The following is a 14,949-nucleotide window of genomic DNA, read 5'->3' as shown; positions in this document are numbered from 1 at the left end:
TCCATACTATGTGCCCCTCTGACCCCACATTCTTGCTGCGTCCCACTCTGCCCACGCTCTGCCTCTGTCACATACTGCCCCCGCCCATGCTGTGCGCTAAAAATATGCATTTCTGTCCCTCTCACGCTGCTACTCTGTCCCATGCTATATGTCGCTGTGTTCCCAAGTACGCTGCGCGCCACGCAAAAGTCAGTCTGGCCGTGGGGAATCCTAGCACTTCATCAGCTCTCCATTGATGTGGCCGCTCCTCTCCCCTGCCCCCCCCCATATCATCACACTTCAAAGGAATGCGCTCCGCTCCCCCGCCTCCCCCACAGCAATGCCGAGAGCTTGTTGTTTATAGTCTCCATTTACCACATGTTTATTGTGGCTTTAGTTTAGGGATTACCATAGTAACACGTGTACCCCACTGGGACTTACAGGGTCTGTTGGCCACTCGCTCATTATGGCTCCGTCTAAAATGGATTCCCAGTCATGGTGTTCTAGACTGTGGCTTGAGGGCACCGTGAGCCTTGAGTTTAATTTTGCTTCATCTTAGATTTCCGTAGATATATGTATGCTGCGCTTTGGGTTTGCCTAGCTCTATCTTTAGCTCTTGCGGACTTTGTAGTGTGTTCATGAGGTTGTGCAGTAGAGCATGTAGTGTGTGTCTATGTCTTACGGACTGCTTCGTAGTCCAGCAGAAGGAACATTTGCTCTCCATGCAATGTGCTTATTGTCTATCTATGACAAATTGTGTGCAGATCTGATCGGGCCGATGTTCACAGCTCTGCCGCTGCAGTGTGTTCAGAGAGAGCACATCCAGTCTTCAGGTCTGTAACTAGTGACTAATTCCAGCCTTGGTCGGAGTAGAGAGTATACAAATGTCAAGATCGACTTGCTAGCTGCAATGATGTCTGCCCTGCCACCATTTACTTCGGACCCTCACTCACCCTCACTCACCCTCACAACCCTCTCACCCTCACTCACTCTCACCCCCTCACTCACCTCACTCACTCTCACCCCTCACTCACCCCCTCACCTTCACTCACCCCCTCACTCACCCCCTCACCCCCTCACTCACCCCCTCACTCACCCTCTCACCCACCCTCTCACCCACCCTCTCACCCACCCCCTCACACGCCCTCACCCCCTCACACCGCCACCCCCCCACTCAGAATGCACACCCCCTCACCCTCACACGCCCTCACCCACTCACACCGCCACACTCCCTTAGAATGCACACCCCCTCACCCACCCCCTCACTCCCCCTCACCCCCCTCACCCTCTCCCTCACACCGCCACACCCCCTCAGAGCCCTCACTCACCCTCACTCACTCACCCCTCACCCTCACTCACTCACCCTCACAACCCTCTCACCCTCACTCACTCTCACAACCCTCTCACCCTCACTCACTCTCACACCCTCACTCACCTGACTCACTCTCACCCCCTCACTCACCCCCTCACCCTCACTCACCCCCTCACTCACCCCCTCCCTCACCCCCTCACTCACCCCCTCACCCTCACCCACCCTCTCACCCACCCTCTCACCCTCACACACACCCACCCTTACACACACCCTCACACGCCCTCACCCCCTCACACCGCCACACACCCTCAGAATGCACACCCCCTCACCCTCACACGCCCTCACCCCCTCACACCGCCACACTCCCTTAGAATGCACACCCCCTCACCCACCCCCTCACTCCCCCTCACCCCCTCACCCTCTCCCTCACACCGCCACACCCCCTCAGAGCCCTCACTCTCACTCACCCTCACTCACTCACCCCTCACCCTCACTCACTCACCCTCACAACCCTCTCACCCTCACTCACTCACAACCCTCTCACCCTCACTCACTCTCACACCCTCACTCACCTGACTCACTCTCACCCCCTCACTCACCCCCTCACCCTCACTCACCCCCTCACTCACCCCCTCCCTCACCCCCTCACCCTCACCCACCCTCTCACCCACCCTCTCACCCTCACACACACCCACCCTCTCACCCTTACACACACCCTCACACGCCCTCACCCCCTCACACCGCCACACACCCTCAGAATGCACACCCCCTCACCCTCACACGCCCTCACCCCCTCACACCGCCACACACCCTCAGAATGCACACCCCCTCACCCTCACACACCCCCTCACTCCCCCTCACCCTCACACTCCTCACCCTCTCCCTCACACCGCCACACCCCCTCACACCCCCTCACTCACACCCCCTCGCTCTCACACCCCCTCACTCTCACTCCCCCTCACTCTCACTCCCCCTCACTCTCACTCCCCCTCACTCTCACTCCCCCTCACCCTCACTCCCCCTCACCCTCACTCCCCCTCACCCTCACCCCCCTCACCCACACACCCCCTCACCCACACACCCCCTCACCCTCACACCCCTCACCCTCACACCCCCTCACCCTCACACACCCTCCCCCTCACACACCCTCACCCACACACCCCCTCACCCACACACCTCCTCACCCACACACCCCCTCACCCACACACCCCCTCACCCTCACACCCCCTCACCCTCACACCCCCTCACCCACACCCCCCCTCACTCACACCCCCTCACCCTCACACCCCCTCACCCTCACACCCCCACACCCCCTCAGACCCCCTCACCCTCACACCCCCTCACCCTCACACCCCCTCACACACCCTCACACACCCTCACCCTCCCTCACCCCTGCACGCCTCTCACCCCTGCACGCCTCTCACCCCTGCACGCCTCTCACCCCTGCACGCCTCTCACCCCTGCACGCCTCACCCCTGCACGCCTCTCACCCCTGCACGCCTCTCACCCCTGCACGCCTCTCACCCCTGCACGCCTCTCACCCCTGCACGCCTCTCACCCCTGCACGCCTCACACTGCTGCACGCCTCACACTGCTGCACGCCTCACACTGCTGCATGCCTCACACTGCTGCACGCCTCACACTGCTGCACCCCGCACACTGCTGCACGCCGCACAACACCACCATATCACTCTGGGACGGCGCCACATCACTCTGGGACGGCACATCCACCGCCACCACCACATCCACCGCCACATCCACCACATCCACCACCACTACATCCACCACCCCATCCACCACCACCACCCCATCCACCACCACCACCCCATCCACCACCACCACCGCATCCACCACCACCACCACATCCACCATCAACACATCCACCGCATCCACCACCACATCCACCATCACCACCACATCCACCACCACCTCCACATCCACCATGACATCCACCGCCACATTCACCACCGCATCCACCACTGCATCCACCACCACATCCACCACCACCACATCCACCGCATCCACCACCACATCAACCACACCCACCACCACCACATCCACCACCACATCCACCACATCCACCACCACATCCACCGCATCCACCACCACCACATCCACCACCACATCCACCACCAACACATCCACCACATCCACCACCACATCCCACCACATCCACCGCATCCACATCCACCACCACATCCACCACCACATCCACCACCACATCCACCACCACATCCACCACCACCACATCCACCGAATCCACCACCACATCCACCACCACATCCACCATCACCTCCACATCCACCGCCACATCCACCGCCACATCCACCACCACATCCACCACCACCACATCCATCACATGCACCACCACCGCATCCACCACACCCACCACCACCACATCCACCACACCCACCACCACCACATCCACCGCATCCACCACCACCACATCCACCACCACATCCACCACATGCACCACCACCGCATCCACCACCACATTATTTACAAAATTAAAAGCCATTGTTATTTGTAATATCAATACATCTAAGTCACGTAAATACAACACACATTGCATTACAAATACTATAGGTGTCACATTTGCGAAAGTTAAAACTATTGACATTGTAACTGACAAAGCTATTAATTTTACTATTTTCAAAACCAACACATAAATAAAAAAAGTGTCATTAACAATACCAATCACTCAAACTTTCCTAATGCGAGACCTATTGCATTTCCAATGCTTGTTGTATTTTCTGTGTATAATTGCCCGTTTGTTCGCGACTTCACTGCAGCAAGAGCGCCTGCTCGCCAGCTCCCATAATACCGTGGCAAAGGAATGCCTGGAATGCGGAGCAGGCCTCAGAAATGCTGATTTTGACTTATAAACTGCACGTATAAAAAGGATCTCACCGACAAAAGCAGTGACCCACTGACCCATTTACATTATGTGCACTTTGTGATCTGGATGGTACATGCTATTTGCAGCAAGCAAATTAGCCCTCTGCACTACCTTTCCATGAGTCAAAACTTTCACTTGACAAAACTCCATCTATCTCTAGGAAGAACATTAATCACCGGAGTTATCATGACATTTTTATTGTTGCCCAAAACTGCTAGCGGCCAGGCCTGCTCAGGGCTGTTCATGAATATTCTATCTCTGATGCATAGTAGTCTAAATTTGAAGGCGCAGTTGCATACTCATATATATTATAGACAATTTTAGCGTACTGGTGCTGCTTCATTGGCAGTGTACCTCAATTGCAGTATTGTCAGAGGGGTGCTAGAATACAGGACTAATGCATTTTAATGCTGTGATGTAGACACTAGCATTAAAATGCGTTAGTCGAAAGCCTGATGCGGCCCTACCCTAACCCAGCCCTGAAACTGCATTTGTTAAAGTTTTCATGTTAATCGCAGCGCCCATCATGAGCTGAAATTAACAAGAAAACTTGAGCAAATGCACACAATCAACCCACAGCCCAGCTCTATTAAGAAAAGAAAGGCAGCAACATAGCTGCCAAGGTTTCAAATTGACATGTGGGATGGTTTCAAACCTGCCTTAACAACATTCACTTGGATATGTTCGTGAGAAAATGCCCCTCTTTTCACTTTTTTAAGCAAGTTTGGAGTGATATTTGGCGCTGCACCCACACGTGCGGTCTGGTTACTGGCGCACATAGCGTTGGTTGCAGCGCACATAGACCTTACACTGCCGCACACAGAGGAAAAATATTAGAGGGAACATTGTCCTCAGGTTCTCTGGCAGAGTTTCCATCATGCTCTTCACTGTTTTGTTAAACCACTCCACCAAACAATTGGTTTGTACAGGCTGTGACAGACATCTTTCATGAGGAAAGAAGAAAGAGTGAAGTGTCCACTTCAAAAGAAGAACCACCCCAAAATAAAAAATTCAAAGACTCAGACCCTAAATTACATATGGTGCCTGAAAAAGGACTATAAGAAGAGGAGGATGAATCCGCCAACATTTGACATTTGTCAAGCAGCCAGACGAGCTGTGTGAGAAGGGGAAACTCTGCAAGACTTCTGCCTGTGATCGGTAATGGTGGCCAAAGCCTGCTAGTCTCTCTGCTCGGTGAGGGGACATTACCCAGGGAAACTATGACCACCTGCCCAAAAGCCTGGAGCACCAGTGCCTGCCTTCTTGCCAAAATGAGTGTGCACCCTGAAGAAGAGATAGGTGGAGGGAATGAAGACCAGTGTGGCTCACTACCATGATGATTCAATGTGCATGCAAGGTGTGAAGATTTGGCTATGCACCGATCGGGCCATAGCCGTGTGCAGGACTGTTACGGAAACCTATTGTATACCAGGAGAGGGCCGCCGTAGACTTAGCCAATTACTGAGGCTGTACAGTGGACACCAACACCACAACAACCTTGTTGAAGTGACCTCTGTATGCCAGAGGCAGGTCACTGTTGAAGAGGTTGTGTGGCCAGCATGCCAGGACTCACGAGCATCTGCACAAAGGCCCCATACGGCAGGCAGGTCGCTGTGGTGTTGGCAATTGCACCGGAGGAGTCTATGTGGTGTCCGGAAGGTACAGCGGCAACCAAGTGTGCCAGGAGAGCCTTCTGGGACCAAATAATCAATTACTTCAGGCTGTCCCCGGGACTGGAGCTACACTGCGACCAGCAGGTCTAGTGGCACCAAGAGAACTGCTTTGAATGTCCCCTAGGGACCAGGAGGAAGACGCACCCTTGTGGGACCCCCAGTTGGGAGCCTAATTATTAGATTTCTCCGGCTGGAGACAATTTGACTTACAGCATCTCTGCGAAACTGGAAGCTGTTCCGATCGCTGGGGAGGGCCGGCGAGATCTAATCTTGTGAGTGCCCGAGCGGAAGGCACCCGCTGTAATGTCAAATACTCCAGTGCTGCAAGAGCAGGTAAGACTTGAACTAGGGCCTGTGGCTGAAGGTGCTGCAGAACCATATACACTTTTGACCAAAATCCTGAAGTGTCAAAGGGTACTCTTAAGTAAAGTCTAATGGTGTGTATTCCCTGCATACGGGCACCTGCGAATTGGGAGTAATTCCAAACACTTTACACGAAGAAAGGTGGGATAGGGATTTGCCTGACAACTACTATAGCCCCGACCTCAAGGGGCATTGCATTGTTGCATGTGAATGTTGGAGGCCTGGCATGTGAACTTGTCATGCTCCGGGGAAAGACTAGAATACAGACTTGATAGTGGTCAGTCCAGGGCATCCTTTCCATCACGGACATGGAATTCTCATTATGAAAGCACCGGGGAAGAGGGACGATAAGCCACAGCAGACATGAGCACGGGTCCCGAAATTGATCCAACAATGATGAAGCTGGATTGCGGGTCCGTGAAGATTGTTCTGTAAAAACGTCCAAGAGGACCAGCGCTAGCACTACAAGGTGCAGTGCACAGGGCCCGACTGGTACATGTCCAAACCCGATGGTGGAAAAAAACAGTAATCTAATAGAGCTGATGCCCATGCAAATGACCAACAAAAGGGGGTGTCACTATACCTTGTTACTTGAAAGACTTTTTAGAAGAAAAGGTTGCAAATGTCTGAGCTCAACACTTAATGGGAGGAGTGTGCAGAGCATGCGTATCTACAGCCACCCATGCTACACACCAAATGCTTTCCTATGCATACATCGCAGAATTCTACCATTCTCAGCGAACTAACTCCTAAAATACCCATCTGAACTTTAATTTAATTCTCTCACTCAAATGCCATTAATTCTACCACTCTCTGAAACACTATCACCCAAATATTTCTCATGAACTGTTTTAGCCAGTTTTCTATTTCCACACAATCTCCCAAGCCTAGCGAAAGGATGCTTGTTACTTGGATTGTCAAACACTCATCTCTTATTCACACTTTAAAACTTCAAAACTGAGAACTCAAGTGCAATGTAGCTGAATCCCAAACATGGGCAATAGCAAGCGGCTAAATGTGACTAATGTGCCAGAACATCCTTGATTGTGACAAGACAGATTTTGACAGAACGATTCAAAGTGCACTGGGGAACTTAATGGGTTCTGAAGTAGACCTGCTGGCAGGAAAACCTGAAGAGTGCCTATTAGAAAGCACAAAAAACGACACAGCTTGAGTGAGACATGTAAATCTGTTCCGGTGTTGAAATCACAAGATTAACACATACAATCCATCCCAAAAAAGTGTTGAAATTTGGCAAAAAAACAGAATTGCACCACATAATACTTCTTTAAAAAACAGTCTTTTACCTAAATCCATTTGACTGCTTATTTCTTGAAGTAAACTTGCAAGTTGTGTTGCCTCTAAATTGTTAAATGCTGCATGATATTGGGTAATCCACTGTTCAAATTCATTCAGCTTTACTTGAATCGCTTCTTGAACTGCTCTTTGCTGAGTCTGGAGTTGTGTGTGTTCAGAATACCTAAAATGGAAATATTTTATTTTATGTTTATCCAAGGTAATGAACAGTCATAGCTACTGTTCTCACATTTATCAGTATTAATGAGTCTGAAACAGAGGCATTTGATTAACTGAATGTGTGTTGTTTCCCAGCTTCTCACAGCCGGGAAGTTAGATCCAATTATTTATGTAGATACAACCAAGTAAAGGAAACGGGCAAGAAACTGTAGAAGACTGGGACCCTTTATTATGAACAGCCAGTAAATATAAATCTGCCCAGTGATTGGATTTTCCAGGCCCACTATAATTACACATTTGTTTTTTACACACAGATTTCAGCTGTGAGGTGAAACACCAGAGACAACCATGCAGGAATTGGTGACCAAACACAGACTCCTGCATGTTATTACACAAAAAATATACAATAGTTATTTTCCCAACCCTGGAATTTCTGAGACTCCTTTGAAGTTACTCACAAGGTGGGGAAATAATGGGAATTTTAACAGGCCACTCATAATTAGGACCTAGTTATTGTTAGGAGTTACATTTAATTTTGTTAAAACCAGTTCACCTCCGGCACATCTGTTACTGAAATACACCAAAGGGCATTTTTTTCACAAGTATATTAGGGATTAAGGAGCAGGGCCTTCTTTGTTCATAAACAAGCTAAAAAATTAAAATAATCATGATCTGCTTCAATACACAGGCTTCATCATCACAAAGGTTAGCCACGTATTAACATCATATCTTTTAGTACTGCCCGTGCATACAATTTTAATGTTTCTTCAAACTATTAATAATGAACTATTTCTTTTTTAATGCTCCTGAAACCAGTACCTAATAAAAGAATGGCTCAGGACGAGTGACTCGTCACAAAAAATTGCCAAGGAAAAGTCAAACTGCTGAACACTTGTTTTTAAGGGGAAAGATATTAAAGACATTTAAAAAAATTTATAATGAAATACACTGTGCCCTAGCACCTAGTGATTTGTGTGCACTCTACCATGGTATGAAGTTGTTCCATAGTAACTATTGAAAACTAAGTAAGAAGAAGTTGATATACAAAGGTGAGTAATGGAGACTCGGAGGTTAAAGGCAAAGGGTCAACATGAAATATTACATAATCTACAGCCCCGAGGTAGACGTCAATAATTTACAGCTCAAACAAAAGTATGCAGCATGTGGAGCAGGATAAAGGCTCGCCGACTGACTTCTCAGTTCTGCCTTTGTAAGGCTTTCTCTCAGATATAGAGTGCTTATCCTACGTCTGCCCATCTAAAGAGCACCAAATTAGCATTTGCCAATACTAGAGGCACATGTTAATGTATCTTTTGTCATACTATTGCATGCACTAGATCTTGATCCAAGTGCAGATGCTAGTAGTGGTTAAGCAAAAAGGTTGCAATAATATTTGTGTTTACAGTAAAACACTATAAGCATAGAACATATACATAAATGTTTGTATACTTACCCAGTGTACCTGTGTCTAAGTTTTACCTTTGGTCTCACCTATTGGACTAAAGTCACTTGGTAAGCAAGAACTGATTGACACAGGCTAATTCTGTATTTGGTGGCAACAGAAGGTAGCCTTCCCATTATAAACATCCAGTTAGATTGCACACCTTCTAAACAGCAGGGGGTGATAGCTCTTAAGATTGTTCAGTGGTAAGCTCTCGACCTTCAACTTGTTGCACACCTTGGCACCCCTCAAGGCGCTGGCACTCCAAACTCACTCTCAACCCCTTTCTACTGGAAACTGCTCCTCCACATCGGACTGGCTAAGGCAGCATTCTCCCCTTCCCAATGCGTGCTACTTTCCTGCAGCACTACCCAACGCTGCAGCCTGCTTCTGCAGGCTGCATATGGTGCCATCAGCTTCAAGTCTCTTCTTTCCCTGGTACACGTTATCTAGAGCCGATAAACCCCACTATAATTGACCTTCCTACCTCAAACTAAGTCAAAGCAGTACTAGTCCCCATCTGCTGATCCTACTTCCTTGGTTTAGGATGATACCTCTCACCCCAATATATTGATGCCCCCGCCCTATAATAAATTGTTGAATGTGTGCTGCTCATCCTACCTGAAAAGGTAGAGTCAAATTGCCTTGTCAATGAGTGGCAGAGTACGTACCCCCCTGATTTAGCTGATCCTGACATCCACCCCTGGACTTGAAAGACAGCATCCCCTAGAACGTATGCCCCCAATGACTCCCACCTCCTGCCTAATAGGCCCTCTCCCATTCAAACTGTCTCACCCCACAAACTTCAGACTGAGTCTGGTAGAACACAGACAAGTGTACCTGCCTTCTTTAGCAGAAACTGCCACACAAACCAAATGTCCAGTCCTGTCAGTTAATTCTTCTTACTAGAGGTTGCTATAACAGGCCCCCAAAATCCCAAAGAGACTGGGGAAATCCACTGGCTGCTTCACAACATATACTGTGGTTTCTGGCTTTCAACTACTACACCCCACACTCCTCAGATATACATTTGAGTATTCCTAGACTACAAACAAGAATATGTAAACATTCCACAAACCTGTTCTGCAATGTTTGAGATGGGTGGTCTGCTTTTTCAGCTCCTTCCAAAAAGTCTGTCTCTTCCAGCAGTTTACCATGCAGCTTCTCAACTTCTATCAGTTCTTCTTGCAAATTCAAGTACTCTTCCAAACTGCTATCCAGTTTAGGCAGCATGGCGAGCATCTCATCTCTGTTCTTAAACCAATTTACCTGTTAACATACAAATTTAAATGTAGCCTCTGTAAAAGTGAATTGATTCACAGAAGAACAAGAATTGGCCAAAACAAAAATTGAGAATTTTCAATTTTGAACTAAACGTCATTTGCAGTTGAAAGCATGGCCTAATAAAAGATTATATCATCCATGGGTTATGAAATACAGTTCACCACTTGCTATACTCTATATTTCCTGTTCCCTTCCAAGTACACATCTAGTGTGTCAGCATAAAAGTCAAATGTTTCCCATGGGAACTAGTTTACGAAGCATGCATACAAAACAAGTTAAGTTCAGAAACCAGCAACTTGCAATTTGTTAGGTACAAGAGACTGATACTGCCTTTGACATACTTTGGTTTCATTAGGTTTTCATTCAAATGTCCAGTTACACATATTACAACACACTTGATTCATACTGATCTAACATCCAAAACTGGGACTGGGGCAACTGAGTTTTTTATGTATTATTATTAATATTTTTTAAAGATTATCATATTGACACATTAGGTATTCTTTGTACATGTTCAGGCTCTGCACTAAATGTTGATAAAAGACAGGATTATTTGTTGTCTAGGGAAAGTCTTCTATTAGAGAACAACTTGAGAGTATGATCATGGAATGTTTATTGGATTAGTGCCTCAAATGACACATTTATAATGTCTATCATACTCTCCCGTATTGAATCTGTATGTAATAATGTGTTTATGAATTCTCACATTTGCAGTCAATTTATGGTGCAACGTTTGTTTTCTAATGTATTTTTTATTATCTTTTTAGTGGAACTAATTTGAATAAAACATTTATATATACATGCCTAGGGTGGCTGTGTGCGTTATAAATTCAATTAATAATAATAATAATATATTAGCTTTGGAGATTTTGTGATACTCTCTGGTGATAGAAGTGTGCCTGGCATGTATGTGGTATGAGTTAGAAACAGTGTGCATTCAAACAACCCAAAGGGAAACTGCTGTTTTGACTTATTGTCGATTTGGTGTCCTGTTCCTTTGGTAAAGGAGGACCCCGCTCATATTTTTGTGTGTCTAGGGAAAGTGCAAGGTTCTTCACCTTGTGAGCTTTTGTCTTTGTTGCACACAAAGGCCATTAAAGCACAGGAGGAAAAGATTTTAACAGCTTATGCAAAGTCAAAATCCCAGTCTACATTAGGAAACTTGTCCAAGATCAGGCAGGAGAACTTTGCAAGGTTTATGGATACTCCTTTTAGCTCCATTGGAATCGTTCAAGAAAAAGGAATAGGCAGTGACACCTACTACACTTTGAACAGATACCCAAGCAATACCATCCCCTGAGGAGGGACTGCGGTAAGGTTTACACCAGAAAATCATGCAAAACTGAGCGGCCAAACAGGCCTTCTCTGCAAACCTGGGAATCCAAGCAATAGTGTCTGGCAAACTTGTGTAGCGATGCCCTCATGGCCGATTGGCAGATAGCAGAAACGGGGACCCCACGGTGGAGAGCCGTGGTGGCCGCTTTTGCCCATGTGGAATGGGGCCTAAGCCCTTAAGGGGGATTTTTCTTCGCTAAGGCGCAGCAAATTTTGATACAGGGTATAACCCAGCTGGATCTAGTCCTCTTTTGGGCAGAACGCCCTTTCTTTACACAAACAAACCCTATAAAGAGTTGGTCATCCACCCGGAACTCTTTGGTTCGATCGAGATGGAGCGATAATGCTCTTTTTGGGTCCAGACGATGAAGACGCTCCTCTTCCTTGGAAGGGTGCAGTGGTGCATAGAAGGAAGGAAGAGTAACCGACTGTCCCATGTGAAAGGGTGTCACCACCTTAGGGAGAAAAGATGCCTTTGTGCGGCGCACCAATTTATCCGGGAAGACTGTCAGGTAAGGAGGCTGTGATGACAGTGCCTGCAGTTCGCCTACCCTCCTGGCAGATGCTTTCACCACTAAGACGGCTGTTTTGATGGTGAGCAGCCGTAGAGGGCAGTGGTGTAGAGGCTCAAACTGTGCGCACATCAGAAAGGTGAGAACCAGAGGTGTTTTGAAAAGAGAAGGCTGATCAGGCGGAAAGGAGTATAGGAGGCTGACATTGCGCGTTATCTTCGGAGGTGAACAGATCTCACCAAGGCTCTCCCCACAGCTGAAAGAGACATTGTGCCACCTCCGAATGGGGAGGCCACTCGTTATCCACAAGGCACCTTCGGCTGAACTCTTCCACCCTGGCATTCAGAGAACCGGCCTGGCGTTGTATCACCAGGGAAATGCCCTGTAATGTAGTGTTGTCCGTGAACACCTGCACAAGCCTTCCCTTTATCGACAGCAAAAAGGCTTTCAGTGCTAGTCGGATCGCCTGAAGCTCCAACAGATTGATACGGAGCTAGGCTTATGCCGGAGACCAGAGTTCTCTGATCTCCACCTCCCCCAGATGGCCACCCCATCGCAGAAGGGACGCATCCGTCACTACTGTGAAATCTGGGTGGGGAGGCAGAAGGGTCTGTAGTGCAAGAGGCACTCGCATGTTTTTAAACCACGTGATGACCTTTGACTATCATCATTTTAATTGTCTTTTGGTGTTTTATTTTACCCTAGCCTGAATGTTCGACATTTTTCCATGCAAGTGCTTGTTTCCCTTAAAGATTTCTTTTGTGTAATTTCTTTGCAGTTTTAAAGTGAGAGCTGTCACAGAGTAGAACAGCCTTGCCAGTAACAGAACATGTGGGATGTGCATTTGAAAGCATGAGAGAGAGATGTGGAATGTACTTCTTGGTCTCAGAGTGCAGTTTTATAAGCAGTGGTGCACAAATGTGCATTGTGTTGTACATTGGGAAGTATTATTAAGTTCTTACTAATGGCTTTGACATGCCATCATGTCATCTTGAATTCTGACTCTGTCTTTCTTGAGCTTTCTGCGAGCACAGGCAGGCCCTCAGATTACTCAAGTTGTTTAGGTTATTCACGTTTAAGGTCGCTTGTTGTTGAATGTACTGCCGGAGACTTTCGTAAGCTTTGTTAAGATAAAGGCTGGTACATGTGAGAATGTAGAAGGAACGTGAGAAATCCTTTGCCTTCGGGATGCTTGCATGGAAAGTGGCCAATTCCAGTAAGTTTCCTTTGTACAGAGGGAAGGTCTCAGAACCTTCTAGTGTGTTTAAACCAGGGGCTTGTTGACTTAAAGACCGGGATTTCGAGCCTGAACGGTGGACGCGTCGTCAAGGCAGGCATCTGACTGCTGAGTCTCTTGACCCTACTGTAAATCCCCCGGTCTGGGGTTGACCAGGATGAAGATTGCACCAGGTTAAGTGTTTGATTAACCTTCATGTCCAACAGCAGGTGCATACAGACAATGCCAAAGAGGCCTGGCTGGCGACCCAATATAGGATTTACCAATGGTGCGATAAGTCCAGTCAGATGCTGCATAGACTATGTCAGACTCGGATGTCCCCGACACCAGTTCCCCTCCTGAAGTCCCCAGACGGTAGTATATGAACCTCCCGAGGCTGTGGTCCAGGCGTTTGCCAGTTTCTAAGCAGCTCTACATAAAGAGCATGAGGTGATAGCCGCGCCCCTGATAAATGCCTATTTTACAGACATTCCCCTCGCCGTTTACCTGATGATCTTCGTGACGTACTAGACAAACCGTTCACCTTGGTCGAGTTACAGGCGGTGTTGTCCAATATACATCCGGGCCACGCTCCGGGCCCAAACGGGTTCCCCTGTGAGTTTCTGTGCCCGCATATGACGACCCTGGGCGCACACATGTTAGGGGCATTACATGAAGCCTTGGAGAAGCACATTTTGCCTCCTGACCGGCAGCACAGCAACATTGTGGTTTTTCTTAAACCCGGTCGCCCCCTGAACGATCTGGGCTCATAATGCCCCATCTCCCTGTTGAATTTTGAGCCCAAACTGTTGGGTAAGATCTTGGCGGATCGCCGCCGCACCTGCATTTCAGATCTGGTGCATCCAGATCAGTCAGGGTTCATGCCACAGCGCTCACCCAGACAACATCAGGCGAGTCCACAACGCCATTGCGGAGGCCTCGCACTTGGGCCGCCCTGCGGCGCTCCTGCTGGCGGACATCGACAAGGCATTTGACTCCTTGAGCTGGATTTATATTTTTAAAGACCTAGAAGCCATTAACCTAGGGCCTAGGTTCCTGGCGTATGTGAAGCTCTTGTATACGGGCCTCACGGCCTCGGTTCGTGCGGCCGGATGCTGCTCGGCCCCCTTTCCGATCCGCAGGGGCACACGAAAGGGGTGCCCCCTGTCCACACTCCTATTCGCCTTAGCAATCAAGCCCTTGGTTGTATGGGTGCGCTTGGACTCTGTCCTCAGGGGATTGGACTGGACACCGGAACACTCAGACAGGATTGCACTTTATGCCGACGTCCTGTTCTTCATGTCAGACCCCTGGTCCTCCGGGGCCCGTGTCCTCCAAATTCTTCGAATCTTCAGGGTGACCACGGGTCTCTGTGCCAATCCGTCTAAATCTACACTGTTCCCTATTCATGGCGACCAGAGAAGCCAGGCTTGGGCATCGCAACTGCTGATTTCGCACG

The 14,949-nt window shown here is 48.5% G+C and overlaps 1 protein-coding gene across 1 annotated transcript in view; it reads right to left on the bottom strand.

The window, feature by feature from the left end:
• The window catches only part of SMG1 (SMG1 nonsense mediated mRNA decay associated PI3K related kinase), a 1,634,890-nt gene that overhangs the window by 432,410 nt on the left and 1,187,531 nt on the right, over positions 1–14,949 (bottom strand). The window contains exons 46-47 of the mRNA XM_078665250.1: positions 10,222–10,412; positions 7,534–7,706 (exon numbers count right to left, since the gene is read on the bottom strand). Coding sequence (XP_078521376.1) covers positions 7,534–7,706; positions 10,222–10,412 — 364 coding nt within the window. The remainder of the gene's footprint in view (positions 1–7,533; positions 7,707–10,221; positions 10,413–14,949) is intronic.

This window comes from Lissotriton helveticus, chromosome 10, assembly GCF_964261635.1.
Source record: "Lissotriton helveticus chromosome 10, aLisHel1.1, whole genome shotgun sequence".
Classification (NCBI taxonomy): Eukaryota; Metazoa; Chordata; class Amphibia; order Caudata; family Salamandridae; genus Lissotriton; species Lissotriton helveticus.
The sequence above is the reverse complement of the archived record's forward strand: the minus strand, read 5'-3'. Positions and strand labels throughout refer to the sequence as shown.